The following is a 23738-nucleotide window of genomic DNA, read 5'->3' on the forward strand; positions in this document are numbered from 1 at the left end:
ATTAAACTTATTTTTGAGAGTATTTGATTTGGACATCACTAACTTAAAGGCAGTGATGATGCCTATGATTGCTATAGTATATAATTTTGATAGACGTTTTATTTTAAAATGAAAAGAAAAGAGAGATTGAGTGTTTTAAGGCAGAAACAAGAAAAAAGGAAAGCTATATTTGGATTACTGTTGCAGTAGTTAGCAATGCTGCCTTACAATGCTTGGTTTCCATTTCACTTCCTGGCTGCTGTAGCTTCTGTATAGAATTGACATGCCCTCCTTCCTTCCCTTTAGGATTTTGCTAGGATCTCTGCTTTATTCCCACATCTCAAAAACATGCCAGTAGGTGAAGTGGTGAACCTCTCTATTGTCCATGGGTGGGTGTCATATGTGCATCCTGTTGGGTCCATACCTTATTCCCATTGCCTTTCAAGAAAGCCTCCAGCTCTCCCATGATTTTAAACATGACAAAGTGCGTATCTGAAAATGAATGAATGCATGAATGAATAGATTTGATTCTCAAGTAGTACAAAAGTGGAAGAAGAAGAATGGTGTTTTTGTGTTTATTTTTAAATGGTACACAGAGAGTCATTATAAACCAAATAAATTATATTATTGGGGGTCCCTAGCAGCACTTATAGTGTGGTACATAAGAAAAGGTTTATATACTGTACCAGCTCTGCCCCTTAGGCAAAATCCTCAGCACATTTCAGATTAATACAACATGTTAATTAATTTCAATGAACTGATGACAAACTCCTTCAGATAGAGATTTAGGATAGACATTTTGTTATAACATGACAGTGGTTGTTCCACCTGTGGACCAAAATAGTCCTGTACCACGATCATGTTTGCATGACATGAGTTACTGCACTTCTAATCCAAAACTCATCCTTGTTAGCAGCTGTTAGCACCTTGAAGTTTTAAGTCATGAACACAAGCACTGATAAACACAAGGGCCAACAGCTTCTGCAAATCTTTTTATTTATTTGTTAATGTGTCATGTATTAAGTTTTTTACCCACATAATCTCACAAAGCCAGTGCTCAGTTTTAAGAGGAGCTAGGATGTTTGGAAACATTTAATTTATTCCTTTTCAAGTTTAATTACTTGTTAATATCAGGTGCTTCCTGTTGCATTGTTGACAAGGTATGCACTGACAGTGCTGAATAATTTCCAACTGCCTATTTAGTAGAGGCCTATGTATGTATTTATATAATCAAAAAGGTTACCTATATATCACCTATAGACATTATAAATTACCTGAATTACATCTGTAAAGTTACAAGTATTACAATACGGAACGGTAATGTTTTATGGTAATTTACTTGTCCTCTGCTTCCCACTATATGATGACCAGAACACTATATGATGACCAGAAGATGCTGCAAGTTATATGGCTACTTACATTTCTTGATAGTATTTGTATTTTGAATTATATAATATCTGTAATTAAACTGAAAACGCCCTCACCACAAGGTGTATTTTTTAGGCAACAGGACAACCTGAAAAATGAACTAGGACCTTTTATAGGAGCAATATTCCTGAGAAGATCCACTTTTTCCAATGCTGTGTTAACATTTATCTTATAAGCAGTACATGATCTAACAGGCTGGAAAGTGCTGAGAAGTATTTACATTTTCCTGCCAAATTAACTCTTATTTCTTCAACTACATGTTGGGCTCTGTGACATCAACTACAAAAAAGAAGTTTCTTGTAAGTCCTTCCCCCTGGTGGAACCCATCTGTTACTTTAATGCAAAATATATAGGTAATATGCAAAATACAGAAATCATTTGGTCTGTGAAAGGAGGTACAATGCCAGGTTTAGGACTACAAACTCAAAAGATCTAGCATTCTTCACTTAACCTACACTTAGTGCGAATTTCAATGTATGACTAACATATTATTTTTTCTGAAGAAATCAATACCATTTCTTAGATTTGTAGCTTCTGAAATATGTGCTTGTTAGATTAAGTAAGACATCTTTGTATATAAGTCATTGTGAGATTTTTATACATTTTGCAAATAACAATATTACAAAATGGTTGGTTCACACCTGTACATATAATGTTATGTACATAAATAATTAACAGGAGCTATAGCTTCCGGGTGGCAGTTGGGGACCATAACATCTACGAGAATGATGGAACTGAGGCCTACATCGCTGTGAACGCCAAATTCATCCATGCAAACTGGAATACTAATAATGTAGCTGCCGGGTATGTCATTTACATGTCTTTTCATGTACTGCTTTTGTTGTGTGCAATTTTAAAATTATATTCCAAAAAAGTATTTCTAAAGGAGAATGGGGTTCCATTAGAAATCATGAACATACAAAAGTTCGAGCCTTATATGGTCGACACCATATGAGTGAACTTTTGAAAGCTCGCAAGTTTCAGTGTTGATCGCCGTAGGGAATATTTCCCTTTACTTCAATGTAGTGCGATCTCTGAGTTGGTATATTTAAGTAGCGGAGGTTGTGGGGGATGCAGGGGTCTTGCCCCGCTGCCTGGAGCATTCAGGAAAATGTTTTTGTTTTTTTTTTTTAATTTTTTATTACTTGTTTGAAGTTTTAAAACTTCACTCATATGGTGTCAATCATATGAGAGTTGAAGTTTTAAAACTTCGGACATATAATATAATATAGACCTGGAGAATAGGGTATACTAAGGAGGCAGATGCAATTTTAACTTCAAACTCCCAGTACTGGAAAATGTTGAAAGGATTTTTTTTTTTTTTTTTTGCAATAAGGATAAAGATCATTGCTTTAGATCTGTAGATACTTGTCAAGGCATATGAGAGGTTGATATTGTCCAGTGTTTGAACAGTAGGTTATCTGCTAAACCTATATTGAGGCTAAAAAGTAAAGAGAAGTTAAGTTAGATTTTGTGATTTTTAAATGTGAAACATGAATTCATTACTTATAAATATTTATGCTTACTTGTTCCTTTTAAATGGTGTGCTAAAGTTAATATATTTTTAAAACTTGATAAAGAGATAACCACAACTTGAAATAATTTCTTTTAATAAAACGACCTTAATGTAGTTCATTTTGTTTTCTTTATTTTATACAAGAGTAGTAAATAGCTTTAAGGGGACATTTAAATTTAACACTCATTCGTTATTAAAAGTGGCATCCTACCCAAACTGAATTAAAAAAAATCCACTTTCTACAGTTCTGTAACTCAACAGAGATTGGTGCTTGTGGATAATTCCTGTAACATTGCATAAAGCCCATTAGGAAAGGGGGCTTGCGTTTAACTAGCTTGAAATGGAAATGAACAATGACCATGGTATGCATGCTATTTAACGTGTAAATGTATTCAGATTACTAGATTTGAAACACCAGACCTTTTAGAATAATATGCTAAGTATTATTTTAAACTGTGAAACTATTGGAGTGATACAACTGTACAGTGGGCTTCTTTCACTGATATTCATTTAATTGTCACGCTGTGTTCCAGTTATGACATCGCCCTGCTGCGTCTTGCATCAAATGCAGTCCTGAATAGCTATGTCCAGCTTGCTGCTCTGCCCAGTAATGGTGAAATCCTGTCTCACAACCATCCATGTATTATCACAGGATGGGGATACACTCGCTGTAAGTGCTTCTGGTTTTTCTCTTTTTAGAAATAATTTTGGTGCGATGGTGTACATGTGTGCATCTGAGAATAAATAGCGTACATCTGGAATAAGTAAGTACATTTAACATTCAACAAATTGTCTAACACACACAATATAAACATAAGACAAGATTAAAATAAATTGCTGTAAGCTCTTATGAGGAAATATAATCATAACTATGGATTGCAGGTGGCAAATCAGTATTACAAACTCCTTCTCTAGATTATAATTGTCATAACTCTTTTGTTGCTGTAGTAGGGTCTGCCCACTGCAGAAACTACTTTTAGTGACTAACAAAAACTTTTAGTCTTTGCTGTTACTTCCTCTGAAAAGCACTTAAGTTTTCTTGTTTTGTTTTTTTTTTTACTGTTGTGTCTCAAACATATGCTGTAGGGTACTCTAGCTCTTTTTTCAAGTGACAAGTCAAGCACTGTGATATCAGAGAACAATAATGCTACTCAACAAGTAGGTACGCAAAGGCAGGCATTCATGATCTGTGCTGTTTAAACTCTTCCCCATTATTTATTCTGGCGAAAAGAGATATTAACAACAGTCCACAGAGATCCACAGTGAAACAAAAAGAAACTTCCAGAATGGTCTGCACCCAGTATTTTCATTTAAAATGTTTTATTTAAATGAGTACACCACTTCTTTATTACTTTCTCCCATGTGAGGATCAGATTGCAGTGATACCTTACTTGATTACTGCACTAAGCAGCAATTTCCCTTACCTTAATTTCCCTAATCATCTTCAAGTCCCCAAAATAGCCATATTAAAGTCCTACAAAAAGCTTTCATTAAGCTACATTTTTTAGTCTTCAAGTCAGCATTGCTATAATACTCTGTACGTTATCATTGCTGTATGTGCATGTGTACTTACACACACACACACACACACACACACACACACACACCGTATTTCCCCAAAAATAAGACCGGGTCTTATACTCTTCCCCTGCCGAAATACGCATTAGGGCTTATTATCAGGGGATGCCTTACCCCCCCCCCCCATACAACAATCTACATTTATTCATTTATTCATGTACAAAAATTGACATTATTCATGTACAAAAATCGACATTTATTCATGTAGACAAATTGACATTTATTTGGTACTTTTCGGTTATTGGACAACAGTTCTAAGTAATGAGTTAACAGTTGTGTGAGAACTCTGCATAAACAGTGCAACAAATATTTCAACTTCAGAATATCTACACCTTGGCTTTCACAGTGCAATATTTCATGCTTAACAGAAAGTGCAGGAAAAATCTCAGTACATGCTTTCTGGAGGAGGGGAATAAAACTGAAAGCATAAGCAATCCATTCTGTTGCCCCGATAATGGAAAAGTTATTCAAATAAAGTCATGTCATCTTCTTCTGGAACATTGTCATAAGTCTCCAACCCGTGAATTCCAGCCCGAATTTCTTGTGGCTCCATTTCCTGTAGAACCATTGGCCCCAATCAGTCATGCCTAGCAATAGAGCTCTCCTTAAATGAGCACTGCTTGTCCAAGTAGCCTGTTCGTAGTGCATTGGCAACACAGCTGTCAGTGATTTTATCCCATGAATTTTTCACCCAAGTCAGTGATTTTATCCCATGAATTTTTCACCCAAGTCACGACCTATTGCAGGCTAGGCTTCACAAAGTTTCCATGCTGATTTCTTGAGATTCTATTTTCAATGTAGTCATTGAGTTTCATGCGCAAATGGTCCTTGAATGGCTTGTTTATTGCAATATCAAGAGTCTGGAGATAGGCAGTCATTCCTGCGGGAAACATTATTTGATCTATTCTTCTCCGTGCATGAATTTCTTCATTTCTTTAGCGCAGTGAGTGCTGGCTGAATTTCAGACTAGCAGACCTCTTTCACCACCTCTCAAAACAAGTCTCAGCATTACATTCAACCCACTTCCTTATAACTGCTTGTGTGCACCAGGCTTTTTCAGGTTCAACAATGTAAATGCCTGAAACAAAGTTCAGTCCTATCTTTCTTGCCCTTACTAAAGATTAGAGGTGGGGTTTTCTTTTCATCTAGATGAATTGCCAAAATACAGGTAACATGTGCACTCTCGTAACCAGTAGAGAGAATGTAGATTGATGAGGCACCCCTCTGATCAATTGTTATTTGAGATCCTTGGCCCATAAACACTGTAGTTTCATCCATAGCAATCATGTTGGAGAGTTGGTATTTAGAAAAGTCGATGCCATCAACAGAGGACTTGAACGTAAGTGCACGTTTAATAACTTCAGTATCTTCCAGTTTGAACATATTGTTGATCTTCTTAGAGACAGTTCATATCTCTGAAGGAAGCCATCCAGCCAATGTTGTGATGCTTTGAATTCTTCTGGGATATTTCTAACTAAGGTGTCTCTGCAAGGGCAAATGCTTGAATATCAACCCTACACACAACCAAAGCCTTTGCTCTCCTGTTAGCAATCCATTCGCAGATGATGTCTTCCAGCTTAGGAAGTAATGGTTACTGACCTGATCCACACTTGCACTTATTAGCATTTCCCTCATTGGCCTGTTGACTGAGGTTATCATATGCTGCACGCCATTTTCAGACCATTTGAAGATCTAACAAATTCTCTTTACAGAAAGCCATCAGATTCTTTCCCCGGGAGTCCTCCACGATTCCTTTCTTGTACTCGATGGAATGGCTCTTTCCTTTTGCACTCATCTTGTCTGGGGGGGGGGGGGGGGGTAATTGAAGATTTATGAGACCGGAGTGGCAACACAAAATGGTGCTGGTTAAGGAGACACAACCACAGGCATTCGTTATCAAGTGCGCACACTTTACGCACGTTGTCTGTACTTTGACCAATCAGTGTTTATGGGCCAAGGATCTCAACCATCAAGTGTGAGTGATGATTAAGGTTACAGTAAGAATTGTGGAGAACTCCCATGGAAAGAAACTTACGACTTTCTGCAAAGGGAAGAAGTTGGGTGCCCGAATGGTCCGAAAATGGCTAGCAGAGTACGATAACCATAGTCAAACGGGTGTCAATATTATTATTTTATAATTTAACACATCCATCGTGTGTTGTTGAAGATCTTAACTGGGGCTTACTTTTGGGGTAGGGCTTATATCATGACCACCCTGGAAAACCATGCTAGGCCTTATACAGTATATATATATATATATATATGTGTGTGTGTGTGTGTGTGTGTGTGTGTCTGTGTGTGTGTGTGTGTGTGTGTGTGTGTGTGTGTGTGTATGTGCACATATTCACAGATGGGTCTATATCACTTCTACGAAAACACAAGTTCTCAAACACCTATTCATTGACCTCTATACAGTGAACAGCTGTTTATCAAAAGCTCACATCAGCGAACATTTTTCCAGGACAAAGAGTTAGCTGACCAACATCAGGAAATTGCCCTTTTCTTCACTGTAATGCAATCTCGGAGTTGGTATATTTAAGTAGGGAGTGTGTGGGGGGCATACCCCTGGTTTGGTGGGTCGATATACTATAGTGTGTGTATTGGTTGAAATGTTGGACAGATAACTCTTTGCCCGGGGAAAAATTTTGCTGATATGTAGGTTTGATGAAAGGACTGTTCTCTGTATTGAGGTTGATGGATAGGTTGTTCATGTAATTGTGTTTTCGTGGAAGTGATATAGACTCCTCACAGATGCCCATATCTTTGTTTTTATTATATGTGTGTGTGATCTGTTTTCTCTGAAAAGAAATGCATGCAACATATAAACGCCTCTCTGGCCAGTTGTAAAACTAACAAATATACCAAGTGATGAGTAGGAAAATAAGTGATAGTTCATTTACAGTGAAAAACTTTTGCTTTGTACTAACTGCATCACATGAAATCTGGAGCATTTTGAAGCCTCTAACATTTCTCATGAAACAAGGTCTAGGTCTGATTAGAAAGGAATCAATGCAGATATGTTTTTTTAACAAAGGTGTACTTGTGTTTTCAGCTGGTGGGCAGGTTTCTGCCACCCTTCAACAAGCTCCTCTCCCTGTTGTGGACCATGTCACCTGTTCCAGCAGCTCTTGGTGGGGTAGCACTGTGAAGTCAACCATGGTGTGTGCTGGTGGGAATGGTGCACAGGCCGGCTGTCAGGTAATTACTTATTATAATAATAGCAGTGTGAGAATAATCAAACTGCATGGTGCAGTGTGTGTGTGTGTGTGTGTGTGTGTGTGTGTGTGTGTGTGTGTGTGTGTGTGTGTGTGTGTGTGTGTGTGTATGTGTATGTATATGTACTGGGTCAAAAACAGATTTCACAAGGTTGTTCCTATCAAAATCTAAGTGAAAGATGGCAGCACATGGACTTGAAAAATAAGCCTGGAAATACTTCTGCTGCCATCTTGTCCTCAAGATATGAACACAAGGCAGGATGTACACATTCATCTGTATTCTGTTTAATTGAGTGTATTAACTCATATCACATCTCTCAAACATACATTTCAACCTTTCAGTGCAAGAAATCTGGACGAAGCCTAAAATAATAGGGAGGGGTCCAAAATAGGTACAGATATTAAATATTGCTCTTATAAACATAAAAAAAGTTGTTAGAATAACAAGATTTGTGTTAGCATGCATTTTCTGAAGGATATGAAGTCTGAAACTTAAATGTCTGTTATAATTTATTGACTTAAATTCTCAATACAGTGGTGGTGGTGCTGCGGTAGCGTTGTCGCCTCACAGTAAGATGTTGTCCTGTTCGATTCTCAGCTAGAGCGTCTTCTGTGTGGAGACATGCGTGAATGGGCGTACCTTCATTGAAGGTTGTGCGTCAGGGGCTGGCAACTCGGCACGTAAAAATCTACTGCCAATCATTAGCGGACCGGAGTTCTGCTGTGGCGACCCCTAACCAGTAAAAGTCGAAAGACAACAAGCAAGAAAACAACAAATTTTATGAGGCAAAAATCTGGACATTCTGAGAAAATCTCGATAGTTGAGAGGTATATTTGCTACATTTGAATTCTTTTCATGCCAGTTTGACTTTGTCTTAGCATACCTCCCAGAGAGAATTTCCACACTGTGCTGCTTTTGGGTCTTTGACAAAAATAATGGCTTGTCAAAGGCCCAAATTCAGGCACAGTTAAAAAAAAATTAAGAGGGACAGGGAAAAATATGAAGCAAAATCAAGTACGAGCCATATTTAACAGAAATTCAGAGAGCAAAAATAATATTAAAATTATACAGCCGGCAATGGAAGGTAACATTTTTATAGAAGCATTTGGCTGTTCTTTATCTCGTCTTAATTATCTATACCCTAACTACAAATGCAAATGAAACCATTTTTACCATTTTTAGAATATTTTGCTTGAGTTAGTATCATAGCTCTCAGTACAGATTTTCACAGAATGTTCAGATTTTTGCTTCATATTTTCAGCCCGTTTCCATAAAGTTGTGGTTTTCTGGCAAATCAGTGACAAATCAATAAAGACTGAAGTAAGAAATAATGACAGAATTTGAGTTTCAGACTTCATCCCCTTCAGAAACTTTGTGCTAATGCTAAACCTGTTATTCTGTTAGCTTTCTAAGTTTGTAAGAACAATGTTTAAAAATTGTCCCTATTTTTGGGACCTTTGTTCCCCCATTAATTATGACTTGTCCAGATTTCTTGCTCTAGAGGTATGGTCAGTTTTTCTCTTCAGATATTTAAAATACCAAATAAGGAAGTCACAGGTTTCTGGTGAGTGCATGTACTATGCAGTATATAACAAATACAAGTTATATACCAAGGAGCACACACTGTTAGACAAAGAAGACCCTACCTAATGTGAGTTCCTCATTCTGTTCCCAGCATACACATCACTGCAGTTTATCTGTTCTGAACTAACAAGACCAATGTTCTGTTACTTCCTACTTCAAATTTCAGTTAAGGAAAGTGTTTACAGTTTGTTTTTCTCATGAGGAAGCACTGAAGTGCAGTATTCCATTTTCTGTCACTGGAAGATGTTAATTGTATCTGGTGCTGTTAAAAAATACACACAATTACTTTGTTCCAAGAATTAGTACTGTGTAGTAATTCAAATGCTGACATGGCCATGGTATAGAATTTATGACTAACTTTTGTACCTAATTTCAGAACTGATAACTGCAAGTAATAAACACACTTAGTGATCTACTTTGTCACTTACTGTTTATCTCAGAGCTTTTGGCAGAATTCCCACACCCCTGCTCTTACTAGCAACTCATTTCCTATACCTTCCGCCGGATTTCTTGCTTCTCAAACTCTCACAATAGGGTTTCTTTTAAGGTAAAAGCTCTGTACCACTCAACTGATAGAAAAGTTGGAAGTCATCTACTCTAACTCTCAAATTTACTTCATTTCACTTCAGTTTTGATAGACCCTCCCAAGATATGTGCTTTTAAGAGAAAACCATGAGGGATTTCAGTCAAAAAATAATGTCAGCCATTACTGTAACAGGGTTATGATGATTCAGAAACTGTATATGTATTTTCAGAAAAATGTTTTAAGTGAATAGTATCAGTGTTTAAAACCGACTCCTGATACAAGCATTAAATAAAAACAAAAGCACATCATGATGTTTGCTACAGAACTACAGTGTTATTATAAATCTAAGATATATTTTTATGCTGTATATTGCATTATAGCTACAGTCACATCAGCAAGCTAAGGCTTGCTTTTCTCTAGTATAAATTATTAAGGATCTGCATGAAGTATATTTTCTCTTCCATATTTTGTGTTGTTGCTAAGCTAGAAATGTATTACTACTGAGTTCACCATTTTGTTTCTGCAGGGAGACTCTGGTGGCCCTCTGAACTGCTATGTTAACGGCAGGTACTATGTCCATGGTGTGACCAGCTTTGTGTCTGCCAGTGGCTGCAACACTTACATGAAGCCAACAGTGTTCACCAGAGTATCTGCCTACATCAGCTGGATTAATAATGTAAGAGCATTTTATGAGTTATTGCTATTATAATGATTATCATGTGTTCTGATTGTGTATCACTTTGTTTCACTGATCACTTCCCTGCATAGATTTTTGAAGCAATAGGTTTTGCTACGTTTGGGAGGGGGGCACAGTAGCAGAGTGAGTAGCTTTGTACTAAGTTTGGGAGGGGGGCACAGTAGCAGAGTGAGTAGCTTTGTACTATGTTTGGGAGGGGGGCACAGTAGCAGAGTGAGTAGTTTTGTACTAAGTTTGGGAGGGGGGCACAGTAGCAGAGTGAGTAGCTTTGTACTAAGTTTGGGAGGAGGCACAGTGGCACAGTGAGTAGCTTTGTAATAAATTTGGGGAGGGGCACAATGAGTAGCACTGTGACCTCACAGTAAGAGATTCCATAGTTTGGTTCAAACTTGGAATGCCTTCTGTGCAGAGCCTACATGGTTCTCTCTTTTCCTTGTATATCCTAAAGACACTTAATAGGTAGATAGCTGACTCTAAATTGTTTGTAGTTATGTGTGTTTGTGCTATATGTGTGTCACGGAAGAAAGGTCTGGCAATCTGCTTTCATTCCCTACTTGCCTAGTAAATACTGCTGAGGGTGATGGCTGTTCATAAGGCCTTTGTAAGAGTTGATGGGTAAAGACTAAGTTTACCAAATAATTGCAAATGGAATTTACTAGCCATTATATAAAAGGGGACTTTTGATCTTTATATATTTTGATATTTGATAATAATGGATTTGTATTTATAAAAATATATATTCTATAAATATTCTTAAAATGGAAATACTCTTTTTTTAAACTATACTAATATACACCACTAGTTTTTGTTGCCAGTCCAGTGTTTAGTAAAATGATTCTATTTATCTTTCTTTTTTTGATTAAAATAGGTTGTGCATGTTTCTTTACTGAGATGATTGATTGCAACTCTTAAATTGTACAGTACATCTCCTGGATCAGTTAGACACCGTTACTCCAATGTATGCATCTATGAATTGCTACATCTTAAATAGTTTCTCTTATAATGTACCTTTTTTAAAAGTATCCACATGTAAGCTTAGATTAAGGGCAAGTGCTGGTTCTAGGTTTCCAGCAGAGTACAGGAAATGTCAATTGATGGGGGAGCAGGCTGACTGTCAGAAGAGTTAGTTTTTGTTCAGTAGTGGGCATTAGCAATGCTCAGTGCCTTTCTGTCAGCAGTTTGTACTGTACCATGACTAAGTATCAAATGAACAGAAGTTAATAAGCACAAGCGTAATAAGGAATATCTGTCCATTCATGAAGCTAGGGCAAACCATGGTATGACAAGGGCAATGTCAATCACTTAGATGCGCACCTCTTCTGTGTTATGCAGATGGGACATTGTGCTGAGCTGTAACTGTGCAACTTTGGTGGTGTTATTAACTTTTGGGGATGTGGAAGTATTTATCCCCACATTGAAGCAGATGGGGGTAGACCACCTGTAATAAATGGGTTCTGTTTTCCCCTAACATTGGCAGGAGATGTGTCAGTGTTCCTCAGTTTTGAGTAAACATGTAGCAGCATGCTGTGTTGATCAGTTTAAGTGTATCCATACAATGACGTTTAGACTAATTGTGAATGAAAAAAGGGTCTATATCAGTTCATCAAATGGCTATTCAGTGAATACCCATTCATCGAACACCTATGTATTGAAGCCGCTCTTCAGCGAATGGCAGATTTTCACTAAGGCAAACTAGCAGTTTGCCACCATCTGGAATTTGCCCTTTTCCTCACTATAGTGCGATCTTGGAGTTGGTATATTTAGTTTGGTGGGTGCGGGGCACAGCCCCCCTCCTTGGCAGGTTTTAAATTTTATGTTTTTTTTTTTTTTTTGTGGTCACTTGGTTGGACAACCACTTGTTTACCCTAGTTAAAATCTGCTGTTCGCAGAAGAGCATCTTCAATAAATAGGTGTTTGACGAATGGGTATTCACTGAAGAGGCATTTGACTAACTGATATAGACCCAAATAAAGCACCTCAACAAGCAACTTTTTAAAACAGTAAGCATTTATAAAATGCTTGTTTTGATTTACAAATAATAAAGTTTTTAGTGTTCCTTTTGATTTATGCTTTATCTGTCACAATGATAGTCATCACTGCAAGTATTTAGTTTAAAGATTTGTACTTTGCCACCCATTTGTTAACTGAGATTAATATGATTCATTTTTTCTTCCTTTTAGATCATTGCCAATAACTGAGGTGTGACTTTGCAAAATGACTGAAAGCTGTGCTCATCTGAAATGACTGATTTGTTTTTTTAATGAGTACTACAACATGGTGTTAATTATGCTGAAGGAAACAACAACAGCAAATAAAGATATGCTTTAAAATATGTGTTGTCATTTTGTCTGGATAGTTTCCATACCTTTTCTCTTGTACATTACAAAAGATGAAGGGTTTTCAGTCACCTTTAAAATCTCTATTTTCATGTTTGAAATATATGTGTTTTGAGAAATTTCCAAGAAACAATTTAATTCACAGAACAAAACAATCTGTATAACACCATTATTCAGTTTAGTTTTCTTTTGTGCCTTTAACTTTGCTAGCAAAAGCCCTTAGCTGGTATTCTTTGCTAGCCCCATGGTATGTATCCCCATCTTGTTCCCATTAGAAGACAAGAGTAATACTAGAGAGAACATTTCATCTGAGACTATCTTCTTGTACCAACCCATGGGGTTGTAGCAAGCTCAGTTTTCAGTCACATATCTAATGCCCAACAGACTGTGGGGTAAATAACTATAAAACAGGATCATCTGCTTGACTCCCAGTTTTCTCTTTTACCAGAAGGTGGTCCTGTACAGGTGGAAGTCATGATCATCAGCCCTCAAAAGCTGTGACTCAAGTATGGGCACACATGGTGTGTTTCACCTCTAACTGGGATTCTAGATTTCATAGACTGGAATTATTAATTAATCGGAAAATTTTTAAACAAACCAGCCAGCCCACTGGTACAGGTGTAGGACACTGACCTTTGCCACCAGTGGCCTAGGCTTGATTAATGAGCCATCCAAAGTCCTGGAAGGCCAACCATGGACCTAAGACTGAGTGGTCAGTGGCTTTCAGTCCTGCCTGGGAGGAGTGGTGTATGCCTGGTTCACCATCTGGTGGAGTCAAGAGAGCCAGCAAGTGTAGGGAATACTGCAGACATGCATCCTACATGCTTCTTAGGTTAGTCACTCATATGGAAGTACATGTGTACATCCCAGTATTGATGTACTGCATGCTATCAACATGCACCCTGCAGGTATCCTGATGGGGCACTTACATTACAGGACATGTGTATATCCGAGTGTTAATATGCCAGAGGGGCAACATTAGTACAGTGTTCACAATGCCTTGCCTTCTGCAGTAAGTTCCTATAGTCCATCATTGCCAAATCTATACACCAACTAAGAGATAGAAAGAAAAGCAGGATATAATAATGACCCACAGGTGAAGGGGGAAATTGATGTCAAAATCTACTCCACATTCTGGCATGGTAGATGGACTGTCTGATGGGGCCAAAACATCATGCTCTTGGGTTCTGACAAATTCAACTTTCTTGAAACACTTCTGTATAATTTCTGGCTGAATTTTATTCCAAGCAGAACTGATCCAGGGGACAGCATCCGGAGTCTTAACTGATGCAGCAGATGAAGTTGCTTCCACAGGTGGATCATAGGTTTGTGTTTTAGTAATGACCCACTGTAAGAGCTAGACTCGGTAGTGCATTTTAAATGTTTTGATGATGCCTTGGTCAAGAGGTTGGATTTTTGAAGTCGTGTTTGGAGGCAGAATTTTCAGTGTCACATTTTTGAGATGATTCACTTGCGGGTGGCCAGAACAGTTGTCTACTGTCAGTAGAATAGACCATTTCTTCTTCTTCATTTCTTGGTCAATACCCCTTACCCACTCTCAAATAGGGCACCAGTTTTCCATGTGCATTTGTTTGATCTCCAAGTGACAGGGAGGTCTTCAGGCTTCAGGCTCTTGAATGCTCGTGGCTTTGCTGGTTTACAAATCACCAAGGGCTTTAGTTTCTCTCCAGCTGAGCTAGTGCAAAGCAGAACTGTGAAAAGTTCTTTGTAAAGTTTTCCGCTGTTACATTTCTCACCCTTCATGATGAGGCTCCTGTCAGGCATCGCCTTGAAACTCTTTGCACTCGTCAGCATTAAATATATCATCATCTTTGAAGCCTCTGGTGAAGTCTGGGAACTTTTTGATGAACTCTTCTACAACTTCTACTGGAACTTCATTGGATTCACCACTCAAGACTTTCTGGAAGATCGTGTCGCAGTTTCAATTTCTCGAGCCAACCACTTGTGCTTGGAAATCTGCCACCCCAAATTCCTGTTTCCTGCTTTCCCACCATATCTCTCCAAGTACTCATGTTTACATTTTTGGATGTTGATAACTGTGGTCTTGCTAACACCAAAATGTTCCACTGTCTTTCTTTGGCTGCTGCTTTCCAGAAAATATAGATCGTCAACCTTTTCCTTCAATGTCAGCTCTTTGAGTTCTTTCCTTTGGGCCGTTATGTCTCGATTAACTGTAAAATTTTTCAGTAACTGTAAGATGTACCTACAATTCAGACCAGTCCTTCACATTGAAAAAATCTTCAGCAACATGTGATAAACAATAGGACATTAGGCCTAATCCAACACACGATAATAATAAAACATGAAAAAAGAACTTATACTAAAGAAAAAATAATACAACTAAGGGGCAAAGCCCACACCTTCTACCCCTTGGTGTAGAGTGGACTCAACTGATCAAGTTATAGAGGGTAAATTAATATTGTGTGTCACTCTCCAAGTGGTCAAGATACAATTTACAGAGGTAGTCAATACAGAGAGGTCAGTCTTCCATTGAGTACAACTGGTGCATGTACGGTCTATGAAAATTAAGTTAACTTAAGGAGGTGGTCAATGTAGGGAAGTGGTCAACTATGGAGGTTCTACTGTACTTAGTAAACAACTGCATACATTTCAAATTGTTTTGAAAACATCTGTATGCCTTTACATCATAATTTAATCAAAATGCATTGAACTGTATATCCTTTAAGTTTATATATATATATGGATCTATCTAAGTCAAAACTCAACGAAATCACCGACACCACATAACCGACATTTCGACAAGCAACAAACAAAACAAATCGGTCCAAAAGCACACACACAACACAAGCACACCAAAATCCTTACAAACCAACACTAAACCTCACACCTTAACTCCACAACCTTTAACCTAAACCCCAACCCTAAACACTCCACACCCACTGACACTCACGGCTCTAACCAACCCTAAACCCCCACCCCTAACTCACACCCCCACTCCCACTCACTCACCTCTAACGACACTCACCTAACCTGCCGCTAACCTAACTAACTCACTTAACACGCCACTAACTCCACCAAAACTATCACAGTCAACTATTCTAACCCTACAAACTATCCCTAACCCTTACTTATACCTACTTAACCACAAAACTATCACAGCCCGACCTACCTAGCTTCTTCCTAAACCCCCTAACTACTTTCTAACCTTCTTAACCCACAAACTATCACTGTCACACACTACTAAGGTCGCCTACCAACCCTAACTCACCCTCCCCGCCCCCAACCCACAAACTATCACAGTCGCACTTACTACTCTCAGACAGACTATCCCGTCCAAGATACACCGCATACATCCACAGCCTTTTCCCATGCTCGATGTTCTCAGGTTTGGGTTTGACCGGTCTTCTCCGCTCCCATCTTCTGGCGGCGTTCTGTTCTCGCTGTCCATGCTCTGACCTGTTCGACGTAGTCAGATAGAACCATATATATATATATATATATATATACACACACACACACACACACACACACACACATATATATATATATATATATATATATATATATATATATATATATATATATATATATATTTATGTATATATAAAACAGCACACAAGTGTACCCACAGGAATCTTTTGTTCTGTATAGCTTTAAATAGTTTTTGAATAGTTTTAAATTACTAGCAAGTACTCATTAAAGACAGTAAGCTAATATACAATATAAAATGCTAATGCTGAATTAGCTAACATTTTTGTTTTTTGTGGGAAAACTAATCACATATAATATATTATTATTAGTATTAATGTTTTAAATATTACAAACATTATTAGTAAATACTGTTACATTTACCAAGTATTTTGGCATTTATAAATATTGTAAGTATTCTAAATAATGGTGTTTACGCCTATCTATAATAAATAAGTAATAAATACCAGTGTCAGAAATAAATAATGAATAAACTGATAAAAATGTTAGATATGGATATTTTTGTTCACTGCAGTTTAGAAGAATATAACTTTAATACATTTTGAATAGAAACATGGTCATTCAGACCTGGTCATACTGCGATATTTAATCTTAGTTGCAATATAACCTCTTCAAATTCAGTCTGGTTTTCCCATGCAGTACACAGTGGATCTTTCACAACCTTCTCAATCCCAGCAAACTTAAGGTTTGCTTCCCCACTAAACACTGGTAAGTGTCTGTATAAGACATTGATAGTAATGGCCTTTGTTATATTACATAGGTGGTAAGTGCCTGTATAAGGCATTGTTAGTAATGGCTTTTGTTATATTACACAGGACGTAAGTGCCTGTATAAGGCATTGTTAGTGATGGCTTTTGTTATATTACATAGGTGGTAAGTGCCTGTATAAGGCATTGTTAGGATTGGCTTTTGTTGTATTACATAGGTCATAAGTGCCTGTATAAGGCATTGTTAGTACTGGTTCATAGGTTTGTACTAGGCTATCGGCCCTAGGGCCTATACAAGCCTAGCCATAACAATTCCCTGGCTATTTCTTCCCACAGTATTTACTTCCCTATCTTTTGTTATATTACATAGGAGTAAGTGCCTGTATAAGACATTGCTAGTATTGGCTTTTGTTATATTGCATAGGTGCTAAGTGCCTGTATAAGGCATTGTTAGGATTGGCTTTTGGTATATTGCATAGGTGTTCAGATACTTTTTCATAGGTAGTGTTCAGTCTTCCCAATATAGTAATTGTGGCAATCCTGGCAGACAGCAATATTAATCACCCTCTTCATGACACAGATGGCTGCAGTCATTAATTGTAAAAATTGCCCTCTATATAATACTGGAGGTATATCATCCTGTAAAATGTAACTACATTGGTTATACATTTCACACTTTCTCATGCTATAACTCCTTTTTCACACACATATTGTTATTATCTGTTTCAAACTTGTTCTTTAAGATTTTTACCCCTTTTGTAAACAAAACTCTTTATACTCTACCCCTTTTACCCCTTTTGTAAACAAAACTCTATAGTCAGGCACACTGATGTCCCACTCACCAGACTGAACATGGAGAAAATTACAGTCAGCTGCCTGTCGGATGCCAGGATCCACCACATAACGCATGCACTCAAGTCACTCCACAACAAGTACATATACGACTCTGTCATTGTCCATGCCGGAGTGAATGACTTGAGAAGTACCTTCCTAGACTACATGAAAAGAGATATGGAAGAGCTCTTGGATCATGTGACCCAGGCAGGTATGACTGTAGCCCTGAGTAGCATCCTGCCTTCGCCCAGAATGATACCACAGTATAAGGACAAAATGATTGACTTCAACAATTGACTAAGCTTCTGGTGTCATTCAAAGGGGATCCAGTATTTGTCTGCCTGGGAAGACATGATCGACAAACCACGATGCTTTGCCAGAGATGGTCTGCACCTGTCACCCCTGGGATTCAGGTTACTGGCTAAAGCTCTTGCCACCCCTATAGTGCCTTTTTTAGGCAAGGTTCAAAGGATAAAACCACCACCATAACAGATAGAAGCAGGCAAAATCTGAAGGTAATGCTACTCAATGCTAGAAGTCTAAACATCAAAATGCACTCTCTCAAGGCACTCCTAAAAATGGAGAACATCGATATCTGTGCAGTAACTGAGACCTGGTTCAAGGCTCCAGAGAGCACCCCTGCAATACCAGGCTACAATTCTTACCACACTTTTCAGCCACAAAACCAGGACCGAAACACTAAAGGTGGAGGAGTGTCCATATTCACCAAGGATATTCACACCTCTAGGCTAGTTGCCCAACACAATGCATCTGAAATTCTCCAGGTGCAACTAACACTAGGTAAGACTGCAGTCCAAATTGTAGCTTGCTACAGATCCCCAACCATGCCCCAAGATTCTCACTATACCTTTCTAAACATACTGGAAAATATTAAGATACAACCAAACACCCTAATACTGGGTGATTTCAACTACCCTGCCATTAATTGGGAAAACTACTCAGTTACCAACTCCTTTTCCCAACGGTTCTTGAAATTCATAAATTCCAATGCCCTGGATCAACTAATCCATTGTCCCTCCAGAGGCTCCAATATCCTAGACCTGGTCATTACCAACATGGGAGATAGATGCTCCACACCAGTGGTCACCCCCTCATTGGTCAGGTCTGACCATAAGCAAATCACCCTTGACATCCACACCCCCCCCCCTCTCCCAGTAAGGAAACCTCCTTAAAAAAGTTCTCCAAAGCCAACTTCAAGCTACTGAAGTCAGAAGTGACAAACTTCACAACACCCATGCAGATGGGATCTGGAAGTTTGACTGCAGAATCCTACACTAAGGCACTGTACCAGCACATCCACTTGTGCATGAATCGTGCCATGCCAAATCGAACCAAGATGCTCTTCACCAAAAAAAGGAAGCCAATGTGGTGGTCCCCTGATATAAACAAACTATACAACAGAAGGAAGAAACTGTTGCAAAAAAGAGGAAAATCCCAGAATGCAAAAAAACTCCCTCACCAGCCTCAGTAAGAAGCTGAGATCCCTCATAAAATCCTCAAAAGCTAGTTACGAAAATAAAATTGCCAAAGATTCCAAAGACAACCACAAGGCATTCTATAGTTATGTCAAGAATTTAAATGTCAATGCTCAGATCTGCTCTGAGTTACAACAGAATGGCATTAAATATACTGATCCCAAGGATATTGCCAATATCCTGGCAGATTGATTTAGTGCCAACTTCATCCCACTCTCACCCCCTAAAGGGCCCATCTCAATACCAAAAGATTGCCAAATTCCGATAATCACGGCCACACAGGTAGAAACCGCACTCTCCAAAGCTAAGAATACAGCATCCACGGGACCAGATGACATTCCAGACTGTGTACTACATGAACTACAAAATGAACTGGCACCTCACCTAAGTGTCATGTTTAATCTTAGCCTCACCTCAGGCTTCGTGCCCACTGAGTGGTGCACAGCTACAGTTATCCCACTCCACAAGGGAGGACCCACCTTGGATCCCGGGAACTGCTGTCCCATCAGTCTGACAAGCCTGATTTGCAAGGGCATGGAACGCATTATCATGGAACTTATAAACAAAGACATTGGCAACCTTCAAACACTGGACCCCACCCAGTTTGGGTTTGTGAAGGGCCGATCTTGTCTCCTGAATCTGATTGACTTCTTCGAATCAGTCTCCAGAGCTGTGGACGAGGGTAAGGCAGTCCACACAGCCTATCTGGACCTTGCCAAGGCCTTTGACACCATCCCCCACTCTGGAATCATAGATAAACTTACTAAGCTGGGCATAAATCTGTACGTCACTCGATGGGTTGCTAACTGGCTTACTGACAGAACCCAGACAGTAAAAGTAGCCAACTCCAAATCCAGCTCCAGACAAGTGACAAGTGGAGTACCTCAGGGTTCAGTCCTGGGACCACTCTTGTTTGGCATCTACTTCTCTGAAGTACAGGCCAACACTAAGGGACTCTGGCTAACAAAGTTTGCAGATGACTGCAAACTGGGAGCTATTATTGAATCCCCAAATGATGTGGATATTCTACAAAAGGGCCTTACAGAAACAGATGCCTGGTGCCAGAGCCATGGGCTCAAGCTTAATGCCAAGAAATGTATAGTTATCCACTTTGGAAAAAAACATGTACCCATGAATTACCACATAGGTGGCAGGACACTAAACATCGAAAGTGTGATGAGAGACTTAGGGACACAGGTAGACAGTGGTCTCACTTTCGATAACCACATTGCCACAACAGTCAGGAAATCCTTCTATGTGGCACACCTCATCACTAAGGGCTTTTCATCCAGAAAAAAGGATGTCATTGTCCCAATGTGCTCATCCCTCATTAGACCCATTATAGAGTATAATGCCCCATTTGGTATGTACCTCACAAGACATCTGGAACAGCTGGAAAGGCCACAGAAATACCTCACTAAAAGAATCACAGGCCTAAAGCAGATGCCATATACTGACCATCTAAAAAAAACTCCAGCTATACTCTGTGGCATATCATCTACTCAGAGGCGATCTCTGCTTAACATACAAGGCCATGTCAAACCCTGAGCTGTTGGACATGCTCCACTTAAAGAAATCTCAATCCCTCAGAGCCACACGCTCCAGGGATCTAAACCTTGTCATCACAATGAACAAAACATGCTGGAGGGATAGGTTCCTGACCCAGAGACTCCCCATACTCTGGAATAGACTGCCCATACATATCAAGCAGAGCACCTCATTGGCCCTCTTCAAAAGGAACCTTGATGATTGGATGGGAGATAGGAAATTCACCCCGGGGATCATGTCAGTCACCCTGCTAGACAGGGGCCTGGAGAAGTAAATATTGTGGGAAGAAATATCCAGGGAATTGTTATGGCTAGGCTTGCACAGGCCCTAGGGCCGATAGCCTAGTACCAACCTATGAAAACTTGAGTTTGCTGCCAAACATCATAAAATACTAGGATTGACTTTGAAAGTAGCCCAATTCCTTTCCAAAATCTTCTTAATGGATATTGAATTACTACTACACTGGAGAACCATTACTCTCTCATATTAGCACTTAGTGTTATGGGGTTATTTACTTTCCAGCCCTACTATAGTTCTAAACTTTTCATGTCTACCTTAAATAACTTCATTATACAATCTTTTTTGTCACCCAGCTTCTCCTCCACCTCTTTAATAGACTCCCCCTGCAGATAAGGCAGTGTGATATACTATCTTCCTTCAAACTGAACCTGGATAATTGGATGAGAATTCATAAATTCATCCCAGACTTGACTAGTTTAGTCCTGCTTGGGAGAGGAGGTACATTCTGGGGTGGGAAATTGTAAATGTAAGACTCACAAGCCTTGAACATCCTGTGATATGATTCCTATGATATTCCTATAACAGGACTATCCAGGACAGATCCAACTTACTGTTGTATACACAAGAGACCAGTATTACAACGGAGTCATTTTAATTATGCTATGCACTTTTATTAGTACCATCAATGACTTAGAACCATATCACCAGTGGGGACATAAATCTTGCTGTCAGCGCTTCAGTTGTGTTTTCACTAACATATTCAGCAAATATTTTTGTTGTATTTTTGTCACATAATCACAAAAAGATAAGCTACAGTATCTGTGAAAAGAGCACCAACTCCAACATGTAATTTAACAGAGGGCTGCAGAAATAGATTTGTTCTTTTTAAGAGGAACCTCATGGTCAAATTCTTTGAAATCTACTTTTTATTTCAACATTCCAGTCATTAAAATAGCAGACATTTATAGGACATTTAAAATATGCTAATAAGAAATAAAATGGCATTAAACAAGTAGGTCTTATGCGACAATCATCTAGGCTGCTCCCCCAAATACACCCTCATGAAAGCTTCAGCATTTTCAGCTAATGAAGCTGAAAGTGTCTTGTGATACAATCCTTGTAATAGAAAAGTTTTTCGATTTTCAGTGTTTCTCTTCAAAAACTGCTCACTGTTTTCATTCACTTCAAATGGGAATGGACAGAATGTGAGTCAGACTGATATTGTCTGAGTTTTCCTGAATCCATTGGATTCCTTTTACAAATTTGAGATAACCTTTTGAAGGCATTTTTTGCCTAAGTTTTAAGATGTATTACTTTAATATATCCTATTTAGCTTTTTTATGTTACCTTTCTGATTAATATCATTTGGTCTTCATTTTATTTATTTATTTTGTTTCATTTGCTGACCTGGACAGACTGGTTGGGAAGGATCCATTAACAGTGAAGGCTTTGGAAAGAAAAGCACATGCAATCACTGATACACTAACAGTGCATGAATGACAGTACACTAACAGTACATGAATGACAGTACACTAACAGTGCATGAATGACAGTACACTAACAGTACATGAATGACAGTGCTCATATAGTGTGTGGTATTTGCAAAATAATCAAATTCAGCAGTTGTAGAAATGCAAGCGTTATCATATAGTTGCTAATTATGGTCTTTAGTACAATAGGAGCAACAGAAAATACAAAGAGGTATGTGTGTATTTATGTGAAATGGAAAAAAAGATGACTGGGTATAGCTGGGTATAAGAGGTGATTGTCCGTAGTACAGGGAAAGCACATTGCATGCCAGATAGTATTATTTGGTGTACCCAGTGACATATCCAGCTAGGAATGAAATGCTTCTCTAGGGCTGTCCTGAATGAGTTAGTATTAAAGTTCTTAAGGGTGTGGGAGTCCTTACACTTTTTACTAGCACATAGTGGCTTGATGAGTAGCTTATTTGTGGATGTGAGAGTGCAGTGTAGTATTCAATTCATTCATTTATTTATGTATGTACCTATTTATTGATTTTAATTTATTGGTTAAAATTAATCAAAATACATGTAAAAAGACTGCGTGGATTTGATAGCCTACAGTGGTTTTACAGTACATTGTTTAATTGTATTCTTACTTGAATGTCTTCAAATGTCTTCATTTCTCATTGATCTGTTATTGGACCATCTCTAGGATTTACAAGAAAAAGAAAAATAATATGGTTCCACACTGCAGTGATAGGTAAGCGCTTTCTCGGAATAACATCCGCTTCATCAGACCAATAAAGATACAGTAGCAGTTACATTTTTAAACACTAAAACATCCAATCCAAAATCAGATAAAATGTGCATCATAGCTAAAAGCCATGTGATAAAATACATCTGTAGAATATATAGAGCATTAAAAAATTGAATAAAACAGACTAAATGAACAATATGTACTTAAAACTGGTAACAAATACAATAGTAAAAAATAATAAAAGATGGACTATTGAAACATATATGATAAAATATTAAAAGAGAGATCAATGCTTTAATGGCCGTGCTTTAAGGAAGGGCTTCAGGAAAACTCTGTTGTTTAAACCAGGAGGTTTATCA

At 38.4% G+C, this 23738-nt stretch overlaps 1 protein-coding gene across 1 annotated transcript in view; it reads left to right on the forward strand.

Annotated features, from left to right (window-relative positions):
* Window positions 1–12854, forward strand: part of LOC122810912 (chymotrypsin-like elastase family member 1) — a 30719-nt gene extending 17865 nt beyond the window's left edge. The window contains exons 4-8 of the mRNA XM_044082454.1: window positions 2086–2211; window positions 3457–3593; window positions 7554–7699; window positions 10354–10503; window positions 12705–12854. Of these exons, the coding sequence (XP_043938389.1) occupies window positions 2086–2211; window positions 3457–3593; window positions 7554–7699; window positions 10354–10503; window positions 12705–12722 (577 nt within the window). The 3' untranslated portion in view covers window positions 12723–12854. The remainder of the gene's footprint in view (window positions 1–2085; window positions 2212–3456; window positions 3594–7553; window positions 7700–10353; window positions 10504–12704) is intronic.
* Window positions 12855–23738: the final 10884 nt, after the last annotated feature.

Source organism: Protopterus annectens, chromosome 9.part0 (assembly GCF_019279795.1).
Source record: "Protopterus annectens isolate FY-2018-M chromosome 9.part0, PAN1.0, whole genome shotgun sequence".
Classification (NCBI taxonomy): domain Eukaryota; kingdom Metazoa; phylum Chordata; order Ceratodontiformes; family Protopteridae; genus Protopterus; species Protopterus annectens.